Source organism: Hemicordylus capensis, chromosome 3 (assembly GCF_027244095.1).
Source record: "Hemicordylus capensis ecotype Gifberg chromosome 3, rHemCap1.1.pri, whole genome shotgun sequence".
In the NCBI taxonomy this organism is placed as follows: Eukaryota; Metazoa; Chordata; class Lepidosauria; order Squamata; family Cordylidae; genus Hemicordylus; species Hemicordylus capensis.
This window is the reverse complement of record NC_069659.1, coordinates 136863484-136880878: the sequence shown is the minus strand read 5'-3', so window position 1 is coordinate 136880878 and position 17395 is coordinate 136863484. Positions and strand designations below refer to the sequence as shown.

Here is a 17395-nt window from a genome sequence, read left to right as displayed (position 1 = left end):
AGGACCTCTCGACTGCATTTCCCAACAGCGTTGGTGCCAACGTGCACCACGGCAGCTGACTCTTCCCCAGCACTGCCTAACAGTCTACCTAGACACAGCCTGACTTCTGCAACCTTTGCACCCAGGCAGGCAAGTAACCATGCAGTCTTCACATGGTTCACAAACCCATCTCTCTATGCCCCTAATGATCAAATCACCCACTACTAAGAGGTCCCTGGAGGAGTATCCTCTTTGTGAGAGGAGGATATGGGTGTATCACCCAAGGAAGGGGTCTCTGCTAAGGTTGTGTTTTCCTCTTCCTCAGACCAAGGTTCTCCTTCCCTGAGACCCCCATTCTCCATGACAGCAGAAGCACCATCAGCCTGGGAGTGGGATGCCTCTACCACATCCCTGAGGGTCTCATCCACACACCTCTCTGCCTTCCTGAGTTTCTCCAGGTCAGCCACCTTGGCTTCAAGGGAACAAATTTGTTCCCTGAGAGCCAAGAGCTCTTTGCACCGAGCGCACACCCACGACTTCTGCCCCTCAGGCAGATAATCATACATACGACATTCTGTGCAATACACTGGAAAGCAGCACCTCCTCTGCTGGCATTCTACCTTCATAATTAGTTTTATTGGCTATTTAGAGAATATGGGGTTTGAAGCTAGGTATTAATTAATTAATTAATTAATTAATTAATTTTATTTACATTTATATCCCGCTCTTCCTCCAAGGAGCCCAGAGCGGTGTACTACATACTTAATTTTCTCCTCACAACATCCCTGTGAAGTAGGTTAAGCTGGGAAAGAATTGACTGGCCCAGAGTCACCCAGCTAGTTTCATGACTGAATGGGGATTTGAACTTGGGTCTCCCCGGTCCTAGTCCAGCACTCTAACCACTACACCACGCTGGCTCTCTCTTGGAGTTTTGTCTTCCAAGAAAATTACAGCAGTTGGGTCGTACTCACCTTAGTCTTGCATTGGGTGTCTCTGCTGTGATGAAGGGGCACTACTTGTGTGCCTCCCCACAGAGTTTCCCACCAATCTCCCGCTAAACTCCTTCGTTCTCTGTTTGCTTGCTCTACAAAAGGCCACAGGCAGCTGCGGTGCTGCACAAACATGGCCACTGAGCAGGCTGCAGGGACCAGTGCTGCAGCAGCCTTTTGTAGAGGAAGTGACATGTCTGGGAAAGTGGTGGGATGGTGCAGGAGCTGGGAAGGACCTGCTTACCTGCTTTTTAAGGGAACCACTCCCTGCCCTGCTTGTGGCTGCTCAAGCCCATTCGGGCTCATCCCTACTTACAAGATTGTTGGGAAACTGATTGTGCGGGCGGGGAGACTAAATAAAAGAAACATTACTTATCTGTGGAACTGTCTCTAGTAGGGATGTGCGAATCGAGTTGGGTACAAATCGATTTGTACCCGAATCTAGCTGATTTGGGTGATTTGGAGACAAAACAAATTGCCCCTGTGGTCCATTGGCTAGATTTGGCAAACCAAATTGCACTTGATTCTATTCAAATAGATTCAACATTTGAATCCCTCCTATTAATTCCCCCAGATTCCCAGCTTTCATTTAAAACAACAGCAACAACAAGAACTAAGCTCTAGCCCTTGTAGAAGTGGAGTTATGGAGCAAAATGTGTAGTCACTGTTTTTCAAGTGTTTGGATTATTTGGTGTATAATAACTTTTCCTCAATGAATCCCTATGAGGATTCATTATCTATCTATCTATCTATCTATCTATCTATCTATCTATCTATCTATCTATCTATCAAATTTGTACATTGCCCCAAACTTTCATCTCTGGGCGATTAACAATAGCATAAAACAAGTTCAAAACATATACAAAAACTTAAAACAATTTAACAATTTAAAAATAAACCAGAGATTAAAACCTAAAAAAATTAGAAAGCTGAGAAAGCATGGGTGAAAAGACAGGTTTTCAGGTGTTTTTTGAAAATTGGATCGTATCTCAGCAGGGAGCGCATACCACAATCTCACGGCAGCGACCGAGAAGGCCCATCTCTGTGTAGCCACCAAACGAGTTGGCAGTAACTGGAGACGGCTCTCCTCAGATGACCTCAATGTGCGGTGGGGCTTGTAGTGAAGAAGACACTCTCTTAAATAACCAGGACCTAAGCTATTTAGGGCTTTAAAGTGCTTAGCCGTTTAGGGCTTTAAAGTGCTATAACTAGCAATGTGTATTTTGTCCTGAAACCAATTGGCAGCCTGTGTAGCTCCATCAGTAAAGGAGTAATGTGGTCTCTCTGAGATGACCCAGAGACCAACCTGGCTGCTGCATTCTGAACCAACTGAAGTTTCCGGACTACGTACAAAGGCAGCCCCACGTAGAACACATTACAGAAGTCAAGTCTGGAGGTTACCAACAGATGTACCACTGTTTTGAGGTCACTGGTCTCGAGAAAAAGGTGCAGCTGGCATATCAGCTGGAGCTAATAGAAAGCACCCCTGGACACTGCCTCAACCTGAGAAACCAGGGAGAGGTGTGAATCCAGAAGTACTCCCAGACTGTGAACCTGTTCCTTTGGGGGAAGTGTGACCTCATCTAGAAAAGGTAGATCAAAATCGTCTCTAGAGTTCTGACCCCGCACAACAGGTACCTCCATCTTATCTGGATTCAGCTTCAGTTTATTCTTCTCCCTCATCCAGCCCATTACTTTTTCCAGGCAGGCATTTAAGGAGGATATGCCAGCTCCTGAAGAAGTTGACATGGAGAAGTAGATCTGGGTGTCATCAGCATACTGGTAACACCCAGCTCCAAATCCCCTGATGATCTCTCCCAGAGGTTTCATGTAGATGTTAAAAAGCATTGGGGAAAGTACGGAGCTTTGAGGGACACCATGCTTAAGCTCATATTTTGAAGAGCAACAATCTCCAATTGACACCATCTGGAATCTGTCTGAGAGGTAGGAGCGGAACCACCGTAAAACAGTGCCTCCCACCCCCCAACACCTTCAGACGTTCCAGAAGGATACTATGGTCGATAGTATCAAGAGATCCAAAGGACCAACAGAGTCACACTTCCTCTGTCAATTCCCAATTGGAGATCATCCATCAGGCTGACCAAGGCAGTCTCTACCCTGTAGCCCACCCAAAAACCAGTTTGAAATGTGTCTAGATAATCAGTTTCCTCCAAGAAATCCTGGAGCCGAGAGGCCAACACCTTCTCAATTACTTTGCCCAGCCATGGGAGGTTGGAAACAGGCCTATAATTGCTCAACTCTGAGGGATCTAGTGCAGGCTTCTTTACACACCTTCATTTCTTCTATTCATTTTGACTGTTTTTGGACAGTGCCATCTGTCAAATGCCATGTGCCAAATACACCCCGCTCCCATCTACAAGGCAGTGGGGTACTTCGTTTATGTTCTAGGGATTTTTTTCAAGTGTTTAGACTCTTTGGTGTCTAATAACCTTTCCTCATAATGAATCCCTATGAGGATTCATTACACACCAAAGAGTCAAACCCCTCAAAAATTCCTAAAATATAAACTCAGAGTACTCAGTGGCTTGTGGGTTGGAGGTAGTTGGAACATGGAATGCCACTAATTCGCCATCCCCACCTGAAAAGCAGTGGGGTCAAAATGAACTGAAGAAATGAAGGTGTGTAATGAAGACACCAAAGAATCTAAACACTTCGATCTAAATTTAAACACTTCAAAAATTACAAAAAAATAAACCGTGTGTGTGTGTGTGTGTGTGTGTGTGTGTGTATGTGTAGTTGGCACATGGCAGTTGACAGGTGGCACTGTCCAAAGACAGTCAAAATGAACAAAAGAAATGTAGGTGTGCAATGAATCCTTATAGGGATTCATTATCAGGAAATTCATTGAGGGGTAGTTATCATACACCAAAGAATCCAAAGACTTGAAAAATAGTGACCTAGTGACCACACATTTTGCTTCATAACTCCGCTTCTACAAGGGCTTGAGCTTAGCTTTATTATTATTATGATTATTAATATTACTTGTTTACACAGTTAGACAGGTGTTATTGACTGGTTTGTTTTATCCAGACATTGAGTCCTTCCCAAGGACCTGGGATGACTGAATTTTATCATCAATATTGTTGGTTATTATAGATATCGTCGCAAAATATAGGCTGTTCCCCGTAAAGTTGCTTGTTGTAATTGGCTGATGGTGATTTCTGTGGTCCCTATGGTGTTGAGGTGCTCTTCAAGGTCTTTTGGAACTGCACCTAGGGTGCCAGTTACCACTGGGATTATTTTGGTCTTTCTGCCACAGCCTTTCCATTTCAATTGGTACATCTTTGTATTTTGTGATTTTTTTCCATTTCTTTTTCTTCTATTCTGCTATCCCCTGGTATTGCTATGTCGATTATTTTAACTTGTTTTTCTTTCTTCTCGACTACAGTTCTATCTGGTGTATTGTGTGGCAGATGTTTGTCTGTTTGTAGTCGGAAGTCCCATAATATTTTTACATCTTCATTTTCTACCACTTTTTCAATTTTATGGTCCCACCAATTTTTGGTTACAGGTAGCTTGTATTTTTTGCAGATGTTCCAGTGTATCATCCCTGCTACCTTGTCATGCCTTTGTTTGTAGTCAGTCTGTGCGATCTTTTTACAACAGCTGATTAGGTGGTCCACTGTTTCATCTGCTTCTTTACAAAGGCGGCACTTGCTGTTTATTGTGGATTTTTTGACTTTTGCTCTTATTACAGTTGTTCTTAGTGCCTGCTCTTGTGCAGCCAGTATTAAAGCCTAAGTTTCTTTCTTCAAGTTGCCATTCTTAAGCCATTGCCAGGTCTTGGCGATGTCTGATTTTCCGCTTATATTGTGCAAATATTGACCATGCAGGGGCTTATTTTTCCATTTTTCTGCTCGGTTCTTGACTTGTTCTTTCTTGTAGGCCTGCTTTATTTCATTGGTGTTGAATAGTTTCTCGTTATTGACCATTTGACGTGCATCTTCTTCACTGTCCTTGATATATTCTTCTAGGCCTCTTTTCTCCTCCTCTACTGTTTGATGGACTTGCAGCATTCTTCTTCCACCTGAGCTGCGAGGGAGGTATAGCCTATCGACATCACTGTGGCGGTGCAGAGCATGATTCATGGTCATGATTTTCCTGGTCTTACGATCCAGCGACTCTAGCTCTGCCTGGGTCCAGTCTATTATTCCTGCAGTGAATCTGATAACAGGTATAGCCCAGGTGTTTATGGCTTGTATGGTGTTCCCGCCATTGAGTTTGGACTTGAGGATTTTTCTAACTCTCCTGATGTATCCACTTCCAATTTTTCTTTTAACTTCAGCATGTGCAATGTTATCAGCCTGGACAATGCCCAAGTATTTGTAATGTCCTTTCTCTTCAAGATTCTTGATGTTGCTTCCATTGGGCAGTTCTATTCCATCTGTTTTTCTTATTTTCCCTCTGTTCATTATTAATGCAGCACACTTGTCTAGTCCAAATCCCATTGCTATATCCCTGCTGAATATATGGACAGTGGTTAGCAGTGATTCGATTTCTGACTGGGACTTTCCACACAACTTCAGATCGTCCATGTACAGCAGATGGTTGATTTTACTGGATGTTTTAGATGTTTGGTATCCGAGGCCTGTTTTGTTTAGTATTTGTGGAAGTGGGGTCATGGCGATTACAAACAACAGAGGGGATAGTGAGTCCCCTTGGAAAATGCCTCTTCTAATGCTAACCTGTCCAAGTGTCTCGCCATTGATTGTTAACTGTGTACTCCACGTGATCATTGCTTTTATTTTATAAATATCTGAATGTTTTTGCTGACACCAGTTGTTTCTAAACATTTTAGTATCCATGTGTGAGGCAATGAATCGAAGGCTTTCTTGTAGTCAATCCATGCAACACTTAGATTGGTTTTTCTTCTCTTGCAGTTTTCTAAAATCATTTTGTCAATCAGCAGCTGGTCTTTTGTGCCTCTGGTGTTTGGGCAATTTCCTTTCTGTTCAACTGGAAGCTGTTTGTTAGTTAATAAGTGTTGCATCACTTCAACTGCTATTATTCCAGTTAATAATTTGAACATGGTTGGCAGGCAGGTTATTGCTCTATAATTACTTGGAACTGCACCTTTTGCTGGGTCTTTCATAATGAGATGAGTTTTCCCAGTTGTTAGCCATTGTTCAATATCACCTCCTTGCAAAATGTGATTGAACTGTTTTGATAGTTGTTTATGAAGGCTTGTTACGTGTTTAAGCCAAAAGCCATGCAGTTCATCGTCGCCTGGAGCAGTCCAATTTTTAATTTTCTTTGCTCTTTCACTTATTAATTCTGGTGTTATTATTAGATCTTGCATTTGTTGGTTACATTTTTTGACCTCTTTCATCCAGCCTGCTTTTTTATTATAATCTATTGGATTGTCCCATAATTTCCCCCAGAATTGCACTGTTTCTTCTTTATTTGGTGTTTCAACATTTCTTGCAGTTTCTCCTTCTATGCTTTGGTAGAAACGTCTCTGATTCGACTGGAATTGGAGATTCTGCCTGTGTTGTGTAGTTCTGGCTTCATATCTGCTAATCTTCTTTGACACTGCTGTTATTTGCTGCTTTATTATTTCCAGGACTTCTCTAATTTTCCTTGAATCTAGGTGGTATTTTTGGATCAGATACTGTTTGGTGTTTTCATTCTTCAGCTTCTTTTCTTTCATATCTTTCAATTTACTAGCATCTGATCTAAGCCTGGAGATTTTATTTTCTAATCTAATCTTCCATTTAGGTGATGTACTACTTTCTTTTTTTACAGGTCCATTGATCTTATATCTGAGCTCTTGTGTTGTTATTGTTGCTGCACTGTACATTAGTTGGTTTGTTTCTTGCAAATGATTGGTTGTTATTTCTGCAAGTGCAGCATTGACATCTTTTAATACCTGAGCAAGTTGTTTTTTGGCAACTGTTTTTAGAGCTGGAAGTCGAACCCTGGTGGTTGCTTGGTTCATGTGCTCAGTTATTTTTTGCTTTAGTTGTTGTTGTTATTATTATTAAATGCAAGCTGGGGGTCCATGTTAGGATGGGCGACTTTGCATCCCCATTATTTCCTATGGCAGACATATACAAAATCGGTAAAAACTAAAATAAAAATCAACCAAGTGTCCCATGTCTTGTGCCAAATTTCAGTGCCTTGAAATTTGGATGGTGGATGGAACCATGAGGACCTACCCACCTCCCAAATTTGATGCCCTAGGACCTTTATAAGTGGTCTGTATTGATCCAAATATGAATCAAATCTGGTGTAATTCGGGGGGGGGGACACAGATTCAGACACAAAACAAATCAGGGGTGATCCTATTCGGGCACAAATTGAATTGAAAAAAATCAATTTGTGCACATCCTTAATCTCTAGTCTGTCTGGACTTATGACTATTTAGGCCTCCAAGAAGATACAGGCCCAACCAATAGGCTTCTGCTGCAAAACTGAGAATGCTCCCTAATTCTCTTATATGGCCTTCCCATCCTGAAGTCTTCTGAGCTTGCCCTTTAAAGGGGCAGTACACATAATCTGCTGGCTCCACATTGTCCCCCCACCCCCCATAAAACATTTTCCAGAGATATTTGCACTATTTAGGCAAGGAAGGAAAGTTATTTAATTAGCTGTGGGTGATTTCTATATTGGCAAATGCTTTGTTAAGAGGAGTTCTAATTCATTTCATATAAAATATTTATCATTAGCAGAAAAAGTCAATTAAATTTTTAAAAAGAGTGATATTTCTGCATAATATTGTTCTTGTTCTGTTGTATTTCAAAAACAGAAAAACATTAGCAGCTTTTACTTAGAAAATTGTGTGGTAATTTGTAATGTGTTTTTACTTGTAAACCACCCAGATATTTTATATGGGGCAGTATATACATGCAATAAATAATAAATTAATTAAACAATTTTGTGAAAGAGAAGTCCAGTTATCACCACACTGTGATTAATATAGAACCAGAGAATATATTCGTACTAGCTTAACCTGCGCAGAGCATCTGCATGCCTAGTACTTGATTGCTCCCCTCACCACCTGCCACAGCCCCCTCACCTCAGTTCTCTTAGTCCTCACCTGAGTAGGGGTGTGCATGGAACCAGCTGGTCCGGTTCAGTTCTAGTCTGGACTGGACCCGGACTGGGCCAGTTTGGTCTGGAACCCCCTCGAATCCCCCCCACCAGTTCGGTCCAGTCCGGGGGGGGGGGGGTTCACAGACTTTTTTTTAAAAAAAGATTTTTTTTAACTTACCCCCTTCGGGGGAGTTGTTGGGGGTGGGGGTGGGGGTCAGCAAAGGTTCCCTCTCCCCACCCCACCGGCCTCCTTTCATGATTCCCCCTCTGGCATGGTGGTCATTTTGGAGGCTGCTGCACCTGTGCAACTGGCCTCTGCATGGCCTGGACAAAATGGCCACCACGCCGGAGGGGGCAGGCCCAAATGGGCCGAAGAGCTGGCCAAATGACTGGTATAGGCATGAAGGGAGGCTGGCGGGGGGAGGAGGAACTTCTGCTGACCCCTCTGCCGCCACCAACAACTCCCCCAAAGGTGGTAAGTTGTTGTTGTTGTTGGGTTTAAAAAAATTTTTTTTAAAAAAATGTCTGTGAACCCCCTGAACAGTCGAGGGGTGTTTGGTCCAGGGTCGAACTGAACAGGGGATGGTTCATTTTGACCCCAAACATCGAACCGAACCGGTTCGATGTCCCTCCATCCCATTGCTTTCATCCCCCTCATCCACTCACTCCTCTGGGTTGCTCCTCCATCCCATTGCTCCATCACCCCTCTTGGTCGTGGCTGCAGTGTTGCCAGTGCTGATTGGCCAAGCTACAGCCTCCTAAACCCAGAGATCTCATCACTCGAGCCCCATTCCTGCTCCTCCTCACAGGAGTAGCAGCAATAATTGACTGGGCCCTTCCTCACTGCTGCCGCTGCCATGGCTGCTCGGTCCCCTCAGGATTCTGACAGGATCGGGCCCATCTCTTGCTTGCGTGCCTCCCACCACCAATGGCCTCTCTAGCTCCGAGCAGTGGCAATGGTTGATCAGGCCCTTCCTTGCTGCTGCCACCATAGCCACTCGTTCCCCTCAGGTCACTGACAGGCCCAGGCCCATTCCTTGCCCTTCCTTCCTTCTCTCTTCCTCTCCCTTCTTTTCCTCTCTCTCCTCCACTCGCTCTTCCCCCTGTCTTTCTCTCTTCCTTCCTGAGTTAACAGATCTTGTTCCTCTTGTTTCTTCATCTAATTCACACAGTGGCAGCATTCTTTTCCTGAAGGGGCTCTTTCCTCACACACAACCTCTCTCTTCACAGATGCCTGCCCACTATCCTTTTATATAGATTCTTCTCTCCGCTACAATCTTCCCACCAGTAACTGCTGCATTCCAACTGACCTTAACCATCACAGGATCCTCTTCCCTATCTGCATATGGAATCTCGACTGCCCAGTCACCATGGTGTGCTCCTGCTCTGTTACCTCTGATTGGTAAAGCACTGTGTGAGCGGGGCTTGCTATGCACCATTTGCCACAGACCACCTAAGCGTTTTATATATAGATATACTTATTGCCCAAGAAAAGAGACAAATGATATGATTGGTCTATTGATGGCTTCTTTATCTGGAGGATAGCTCTTTCAAAGATTATCTTTCAATGAAAGATCACCCCGCTCCCCAGTGGAGTCTCTAATTGAGCTGATGGACCTGGTTGCTCATTTGGCATTGGAGTGGCCCAGGTTGTTGGTAGTGGGGGACTTCAGTGTTCATTTGGGGCTGGGCTGTTAGGAGTGGCTCAAGAGTTCATAGTGGCCCTGACAACTGTGAGCCTAGCCCAATTGGTCTCTGGACCAAAACATGATGCTGGTCACATGCTCGATTTGGTCTTTTGCTCTGATCAGAGAGGTGTTCCATGGGGACTCCTGTCATCTCCCTATTGACATGGATGGATCACCATTTGGTTAAGGTAGAACTTACAGCCACAACCCACCTCAGCAGGGGTGAAGGACCTATTAGATTGGTCCACCCAAGGAGGTTATAGGATCCAGTAGGATTCCAAGAAGCCTTGGAAAGATTCAGGGTTGGTTCTGCTAGTGATTCTGTCGATGCTCTGGTGCAGACATGGAATAATCAACTCACTAAAGTGGAACACGCAATCGCTCCTAAGTGTCCTCTCTGACCTGCTTTAAAGACAGCCCTGTGGTATTTGGATGAACTGAAGCGGCGAGGTAGACGACTAGAGCGCAAGTGGAGGAAGACTCGGTGCAAGTCTGATCAGGCAAAACCCAGAGCACATTTGAAGATCTATGCTTTGGCAGTGCAGGCAGCAAAGAAGGGGTTCTCATCTGCCTGCATTGCTTCCACAAATTCACATCTAGCTGAGCTGTCTAGAGTTGTGAGGGGCCTAGTATATAGCCCCCCCCCCACGAATTTAAACTTGGAACCATCAGTCACTCACTGTGACATTTGTAATGACTTTTTTGCTGATAAAATCTCTCTATCCAGGCCAAGCTGGATTCCATAGCTACAGCAGAGTCTACTGTGGAAGTGTCCAGCAACTCCTCTTATGGGATTAGATTGGATCATTTTCAGTTTGTGACTCCTGAGGATGTGGAAAAACTGTTTTGGACTGTGCATCCTACAACCTGTTCTCTTGGCCCTTGCCCTACTTGGCTTATCTCATCTGGTAATTATATTATCAGAGAGGGTCTGGTAAATGTTATAAATGCTTCTCTGAGGGAGGGCAGGATGCCTTCTTGTCTTAAGGAGGCCATTATTAGATCACTTTGGAAGAAACCCGCATTAGATCCCTCAGAGTTAACTAATTACAGACCTGTTTCAAATCTTCCATGGTTGGGCAAGGTGAATGATCGGGTCGTGGCCTCTCAGCTCCAGGCAGTTTTGAATTATGCAGATTATCTAGACTCATTTCAAACTGTCTTCAAAGTGGGCTATGGGACTGAGACTGCCTTGGTCGGCCTGATGGATGATCTCCAACTGGCTATCGACAGAAGGAGTGTGCCTCTGCTGATCCTTTTGGATCTCTCTGTTGTTTTTGATACCATTGACCATGGTTTCCTTCAGGACCACCTGAGGGAGGTGGGATTGGGTGGCACTGTTATACAGTGATTCCATTCCTACCTCTCTGGTAGATTCCAGATGGTGTTGCTTGGAGACTGCTGTTCTGCAAAGTGAGAACTAAAGTGTGCAGTTCCACAAGCCTCCATATTGTCTCCAATGCTTTTTAACATCTACATGAAATGTTGGAGGCGGTAATGGGCTGGATGAAGGATAACAAATTGAAGTTGAATCCAAATAAGATAGAGGTACTGATTGGTGGTGGTGGTGGTGTTGGGACCCAAAAGATGGTTTAAGATCTGCCTGTTCTAGATGGGGTTACACTCTGCCTGAAAGATCAGGTATGTAGCTTGGGAGTGCTCCTGGACCCAAAGCTCTCCCTGGTTTCTCAAGTTGAGGCAGTGGCCAGGAGCGCTTTCTGCCAGGAGCCTCTGCTAACTGGACAAAGAGGCACCTTTTAAACATGGTGATTCTCTTTATTGAGCAGGGGGAGAGCAACTGGCCCTATCCACCCCCAGCACAGTACATCCAGTGAATGTTTCTGGTGTCTATTGTATGTTTCTTTTTAGATTGTGAGCCCTTTGGGGACAGGGAGCCACCTTATTTATTATTTCTCTCTGTAAACTGCTTTGGAAACTTCTGTTGAAATTTGGTATATAAATACTTGTTGTTGTTTGTTTTGTCAGCCTTGGCTGATATGACAGCTACGTCCATTTCTGGAGATAAATGACCTTAAAACAGTGGTACATATGCTGGTAACCTCCAGGTTTGACTCCTGTAATGCACTCTATGTGGGTCTGCCTTTGTACATAGTCTGGAAACTACAATTGGTACAGAATGCGGCAGCCAGATTGGTCTCTGGGACAACTTGAAGGGACTGCATAACACTGGTTTTAAGGGAACAGCACTGGCTGTTTCTGAGTGAAATACAAAGTGCTGGTTATTACCTATAAAGCCATTAATGGCTTGGGACTAGGCTATTTAAGAGAGTGTCATGAACCCTGCCGCCTGTTATGATCTTCTGGAGAGGTCCGGTTACGGTTGCCACCAGCTCGTTTGGTGGTGACCCAGGACCTGGTGTTCTCTGTGGCTGCCCCAGGGCTTTGGAATATGCTCCCTCCTGAAATAAGAGCATCTCCTTCTCTGTTTGTTTTCAGGAAGACCCTCAAGACTCATCTGTTCTCACAGGCTTTTAATTAGAATTAATTTTAATAATTTGTTTTAATAATTGTTTTATGCTACTGTTTTAATTGTTTCGTGTATTTTAATCTGTGCTGATTTTTAAATATTGTTTTACATTTTGTACACCACCTAGAGATGTATATATCAGGAGGTATAAAAATATGATAGATAAATAAATATTGGCTAAAAGGGGATGGAACTGTGGCTCAGTGGTATAGCATTTGCTTTGCATGCTGAAGGTCTTGAGTTCAAGCCCTGATGTCTCCAGGTAAGGCTGAGTGAAACCCCTATCTAAAATACTGGAGAGCTGCTGCCAGTTGTGGTCTGACCAGGTATAAGGTAGAGTCCTATGTTCCTGTGTGGAGCCTCCATGATTAGTAGTAGTATATCTCTGAATACATGGGGGAGTAACATCAGGAGAGAGCTCTTGGCTTCATGCCTTGCTTGAGGGTTTCCCAGACGTATCTGACTGGTCACCACTTATACACAGGTATGCTGGACTAGACAGGCCTTTGGTCTGACTCAGCAGGGCTGTTCTCCTGTTCTTATGAAACACAAACAAATTAAGACTGTGTGCTGCAGTTCAGCTTTGTGGATGGGCTTGCAATGACTTGTGCAGCTAGAAGGCAACAATCACCCTTTGAGCATTATGTCCTAGAATGCTGCTGGGTAGTTAAGCAAACTGACAGGAATGTCAGCATCTCCAAATATTCCAGATCATGTAACTTCAGGAAACCTGACTTTCTGATAACAGTAGAAATTGCCCTTCAGGGAAACTGATCTGAGTGATAAGAACTAGTGGTAAACTGCTAAAATTTCAGATTCCTGTGACATGCATTAAAGATGCCTATTAGCTCCTATTTTGTTCAAGTTGAATATTAATAACTTTGCAGAGCAATTGAGGTGTCTCTAGTTTCATCGCCATCATTCCCTCTAATAGCAAACTTCGTGTTCCCATCAGAATTACAAATCCTTTGCAACTCTGCCAGAGGAGTTCCACTTACCCCCGTCAAGAGCCTGTCAGTATATGCAATTGAAACATAGTGTATCTGTTCGATTCGGACCAGACACCCTGGGGCCCCCAGCAACTCCAGATATAATAGTGCACGCCATTAAGATGTCCTTTCTCCCAAAACTAAATAAATATCTGTCTGCCTTTGTGCATGGAAACATGGTGCCTGGCTTGGACATTCTCAGGGACAAATGGAACCTGGAACTTACACATAAATTGTCACCAGCGCAATTGCAAAATATTTTAGGTCGTGTTAAATGCCGCTCAATGGATCTTAAATTGCACCTTACCCAACAGAAGATTATTTTCAGGGCCTATTGGACCCCTCTACACCTTAACCAATTACAAATGGCCTCAAACAGTAATTGCTGGAGATGCAATAATCCTCACGCCAACTTAACGCATATGTTCTAGGACTGTCCCATAGTGTGAGGCTTCTGGAGGGAGGTTATTATGTGTATTCATTTAGTGATGGATTCATTTCTTGCACTGAAGGACCTGAATGCAGTACTGGTTTATATCCCATCTGACTGGGGACTAAAATCAAGTTCTAAACAATGGCTATGGAGAGGCTGGTAGCCAAGAGATTAATACTGCAGCAATGGGAATCTCCCACTCCCCCTAGGAGTGAGGAATGGATGCATGACCTGCTAGAGTTAGCAGCACATGAAAAATGGGCCTTCATAAAAGTAAATAAACTGAATAGATGGCCAGGAATCTGGGATAACTTTCTCGGATTATTCTTAGAATAAAAGCCCTTTTGATTTACCCACATATATTGGTGCAACGGTGTGTATTCCTTCTCTCCTCCCTCCCTCCCCTTCTCCCCTTCTCCTTCTTTCTCTTTCCCTTGATCTCTCCTTTCTTTTCTCACCTCCTCACAGCCAGCGCAGTGCACAAAGGCTGGCTAGGGTAGGGAAGGCCGGGCTTGGGGGCAGGGGGGAGGGAGGGGGGATGGGGAAAGATGTATGTAAAATACAAAATGTTTTTAAAAATCATTATATTAAAAAAGAAAAGAACCAGTGGTGCAGTGAAACAGGGCCAAACACAGACAAAGGGGTTTCTGCATACACAGCAGAGATGGCAAAAAAGAGCTCAAAAGAACCAAAATTAACAAGGATCATTGAGCCCTGGGGAGCTGATTGTGAGAACCCAGAATTCCCAGGCAATCTTGGTCAAACCACTGTGGCTGATTTAACCAGGATCAGATCCTGAATATGGCCCCTATTGTTCTTCACCTTTAATCACCCTTTAAAAACAACAACCACCCCATTTCTGTATTATTCAGCACATGGCAATTTTGTGATAACTTTCATTTTTTTGAACCACTAAACATGATTGCCTGACCGACGTGCAACTGCAGCTAAAAATCTTGGAGTCACAGCTCAGTGAAAGAACACCTGCAGAAGGTTCCCGGGGAAAGATTCCTATCTGAAGGTGTGAAGAGCTGCTGCCAGTCAGAGCAGGCTATTTGAGCTAGATGGCCCAATGGTCAGTATGGTCTGCAGGAATAGTTTTCTGCTCTGGCTACAGTTTGAGGCAAGCTACATCACATTGCATCTGAATACTGCATTTCGAGAATTAAAGTGCTTCACATCCGTCTCTTAGTACTGTGGTGTTTTTGGTTAATCCATTCCTTGATCCAGGCCAGCTTCTGAGTGATGCTTTAGTTACTTTTATTGGAGTAGAGGAGGGGCTAACACAAACAGCCGGCAGGAAAAGTGCTGAAGGTGGGCTGCACTCTGCCTCTCTGTACATAATCTCATTAAACCGTTAATATTCCTGATTCAACTCCACTGTCTTGTCCTTGCATACCACAACTCTTTCCTCTGGATTCTACAAGTACATGTTCCATATAGTACAGGCTATTCATTACGCATGTTTTGTGGTTTGGGATTTCTACAGGATCTGTCCTACAAGGACCGGCACTGGCATGAAACCTGCTTTCACTGCTTCCAGTGCAAGAACTCGCTGGTGGACAAGCCTTTCGCTGCAAAAGAGGAGCACCTTCTCTGTACTGAATGCTACTCCAATGAATACTCTTCCAAGTGTAGTGAGTGCAAGAAGACCATCATGCCAGGTTAGGACTTGAGTGCTTGGGGCCAGGGGTGGGCTTTAGGGGTTAATCCAATGTGTGTGTGGTGGGGGCTCTTCTGCCATTCATGTTTGGGGTTTGTCATCAAAGGCCCAGGTAGAACTTGTGTGTCTGGCCAATGCAGTGGCTTCTTAATGCAGGTGAGGCTTCCAGGCCTATTGGCTTTTGCTTGGAAGCAAAACTACTGTTAGTCTCCTGTATTGAGAAGCTGAAGATGGTGTTGGGAGATTTTAACCTGGGAATCAATCCTTTGTAGGTTAATTAGGTCTTTCACATGCTTTGTATATTCTGTTGCATGGAGGGTTTCTAATTTTTTTTATTAAATTTCGATGCTCTGCCTCCAGAATACAAGAAAAGAAAAACTAAGAGAGTAGAACAACAAATCTTAACATTATTCCTCCAGTACTTAGGCTGCTGTTATGGAAGGGATAGGGATAGGTTCCTTCTTCTTGGAAAGACTGACCTAATGATTAAGGAAATCCCCTCCACTGCACTATAGACATGTCAGCAATACAAACTTCTGTTTGTTCTTATACCAGTACATTGTAATAGCTTTCAGCACAGCCTAGGAACTGTGGTTTCATGAAGATGTTGAAAATTATCTGCTACATATTCTAGCATGGTTTCCAGGATTCCTTAGGGACAGGAGAATGATACCAGTTCAAGACTGAAATTCTGTGCACATTTACCTCTGAGTAAAATCCACAGAACTCAATGTGACAGAGTAAACCTGCATAAGATTGACCTGTAAGTTTGTAGGACAGATGTGCCCTGTGTGACATTAATGCAGAGAAATACTGAAACCAGCCCTCAAGGCTTCAGAAGAGCCTTGAGTAATTATTTGTTTATGACTTTAATAAATTTAATGTAAAACTCAAGAAGCCTCTTTGAGAACACCAGAGCCCAGCCATGCATGGACAAAATGGGCACTGAAACCATCAGGGTAGATGAGAGTGTGCTAGCTAGCCGTAAAACTCCACTATGGGTATCCCCAAGTGAGGTTTTGGCACGTAAAAAGACAAATATGCAATCTGAATGGGGTACTTATAGGGATTTGTTATGTTTTCAAGAAACGGGCTGTAAATTAAAAAATTTAAATGAAATACAAAATTTGGTTAGCAACTGTTGTCAGTATCATCAGCTAAATGAAATTTATAAAAAGGATCTTAAGGTTGGGATTGTGGATTAAATGTTGAGATTTGAGAAGGAACTGTGTGAAAATGATGAAAGATTAGTCTCTAAGATGTATAAGTTGTTGCTTTTGGAGGAGACGAGATCAAGTGGTTAAAACGACTGATAAAATGGGCTCAAGATGTGGGTCATAATATAGATATGGCTGCTTGGGAAAAATTATGGAAAACTGATTTAAAGTTTACTACATGTTATACTTTAAAAGAAAATGACTATAAGATGATGTATAGGTGGTATCTGATACTGAAAAAAATAGCATTGATGTATAAAAATGTTTCTAACAAATGTTGGAAATGTGAAGGAACGTTTTTCCATAGGTGGTGGTCATGCAGGAAGGCAAAGGCTTTTGGGGATATGATATACAATGAGTTGAAGAAAATCTTTAAAGTGACATTTCTTAAGAGGCCAGAATCCTTCCTGCTAGGAATAACTGAGAGTTTTCCAGAAGAAATTTAATGTTTTTTATGTATGCAACTACGGCGGCCAGGATAGTATATGCACAGAAATGGAAAGACACTAAAATGCCCTCAAAAGAAGACTGGTTGATAAAAATTTTGGAATATGCTGAGATGGCAAAGCTTACAGCACTTATAAGAGATGAAAATTTGGAATGTTTTAAAGAAGATTTGGAACCATTTTTGCTTTACTTAAAGAATTATTTTTCTAATATGGACTTTTCAGTAGGGTTTGAAATATAGTAATAACAGCAGGTTGGGTTGGGGAAAATCGAGTAGTATTGTGGAGTATGTAAGTTTTGAATTATTATAGCAATGGTTTATATGTATAGTTATTGTGAACCGTGCAGATAGGTAAGCAGGAAGTCAATAATTACTTATGTGCAGAATTAAATAAATGAATTTAATTTGAATGTTAAAGCTATTATAAAAGCCAATAAAAATTTAA

The 17395-nt window shown here is 43.0% G+C and overlaps 1 protein-coding gene across 5 annotated transcripts in view; it reads left to right on the top strand.

Annotated features, from left to right (window-relative positions):
- The window catches only part of FHL2 (four and a half LIM domains 2), a 60917-nt gene that overhangs the window by 32389 nt on the left and 11133 nt on the right, over positions 1–17395 (top strand). For all 5 annotated transcript variants that reach the window (XM_053308717.1, XM_053308721.1, XM_053308720.1 and 2 more), the window contains one exon: positions 15112–15286. In XM_053308717.1, the coding sequence (XP_053164692.1) occupies positions 15112–15286 (175 nt within the window). The remainder of the gene's footprint in view (positions 1–15111; positions 15287–17395) is intronic.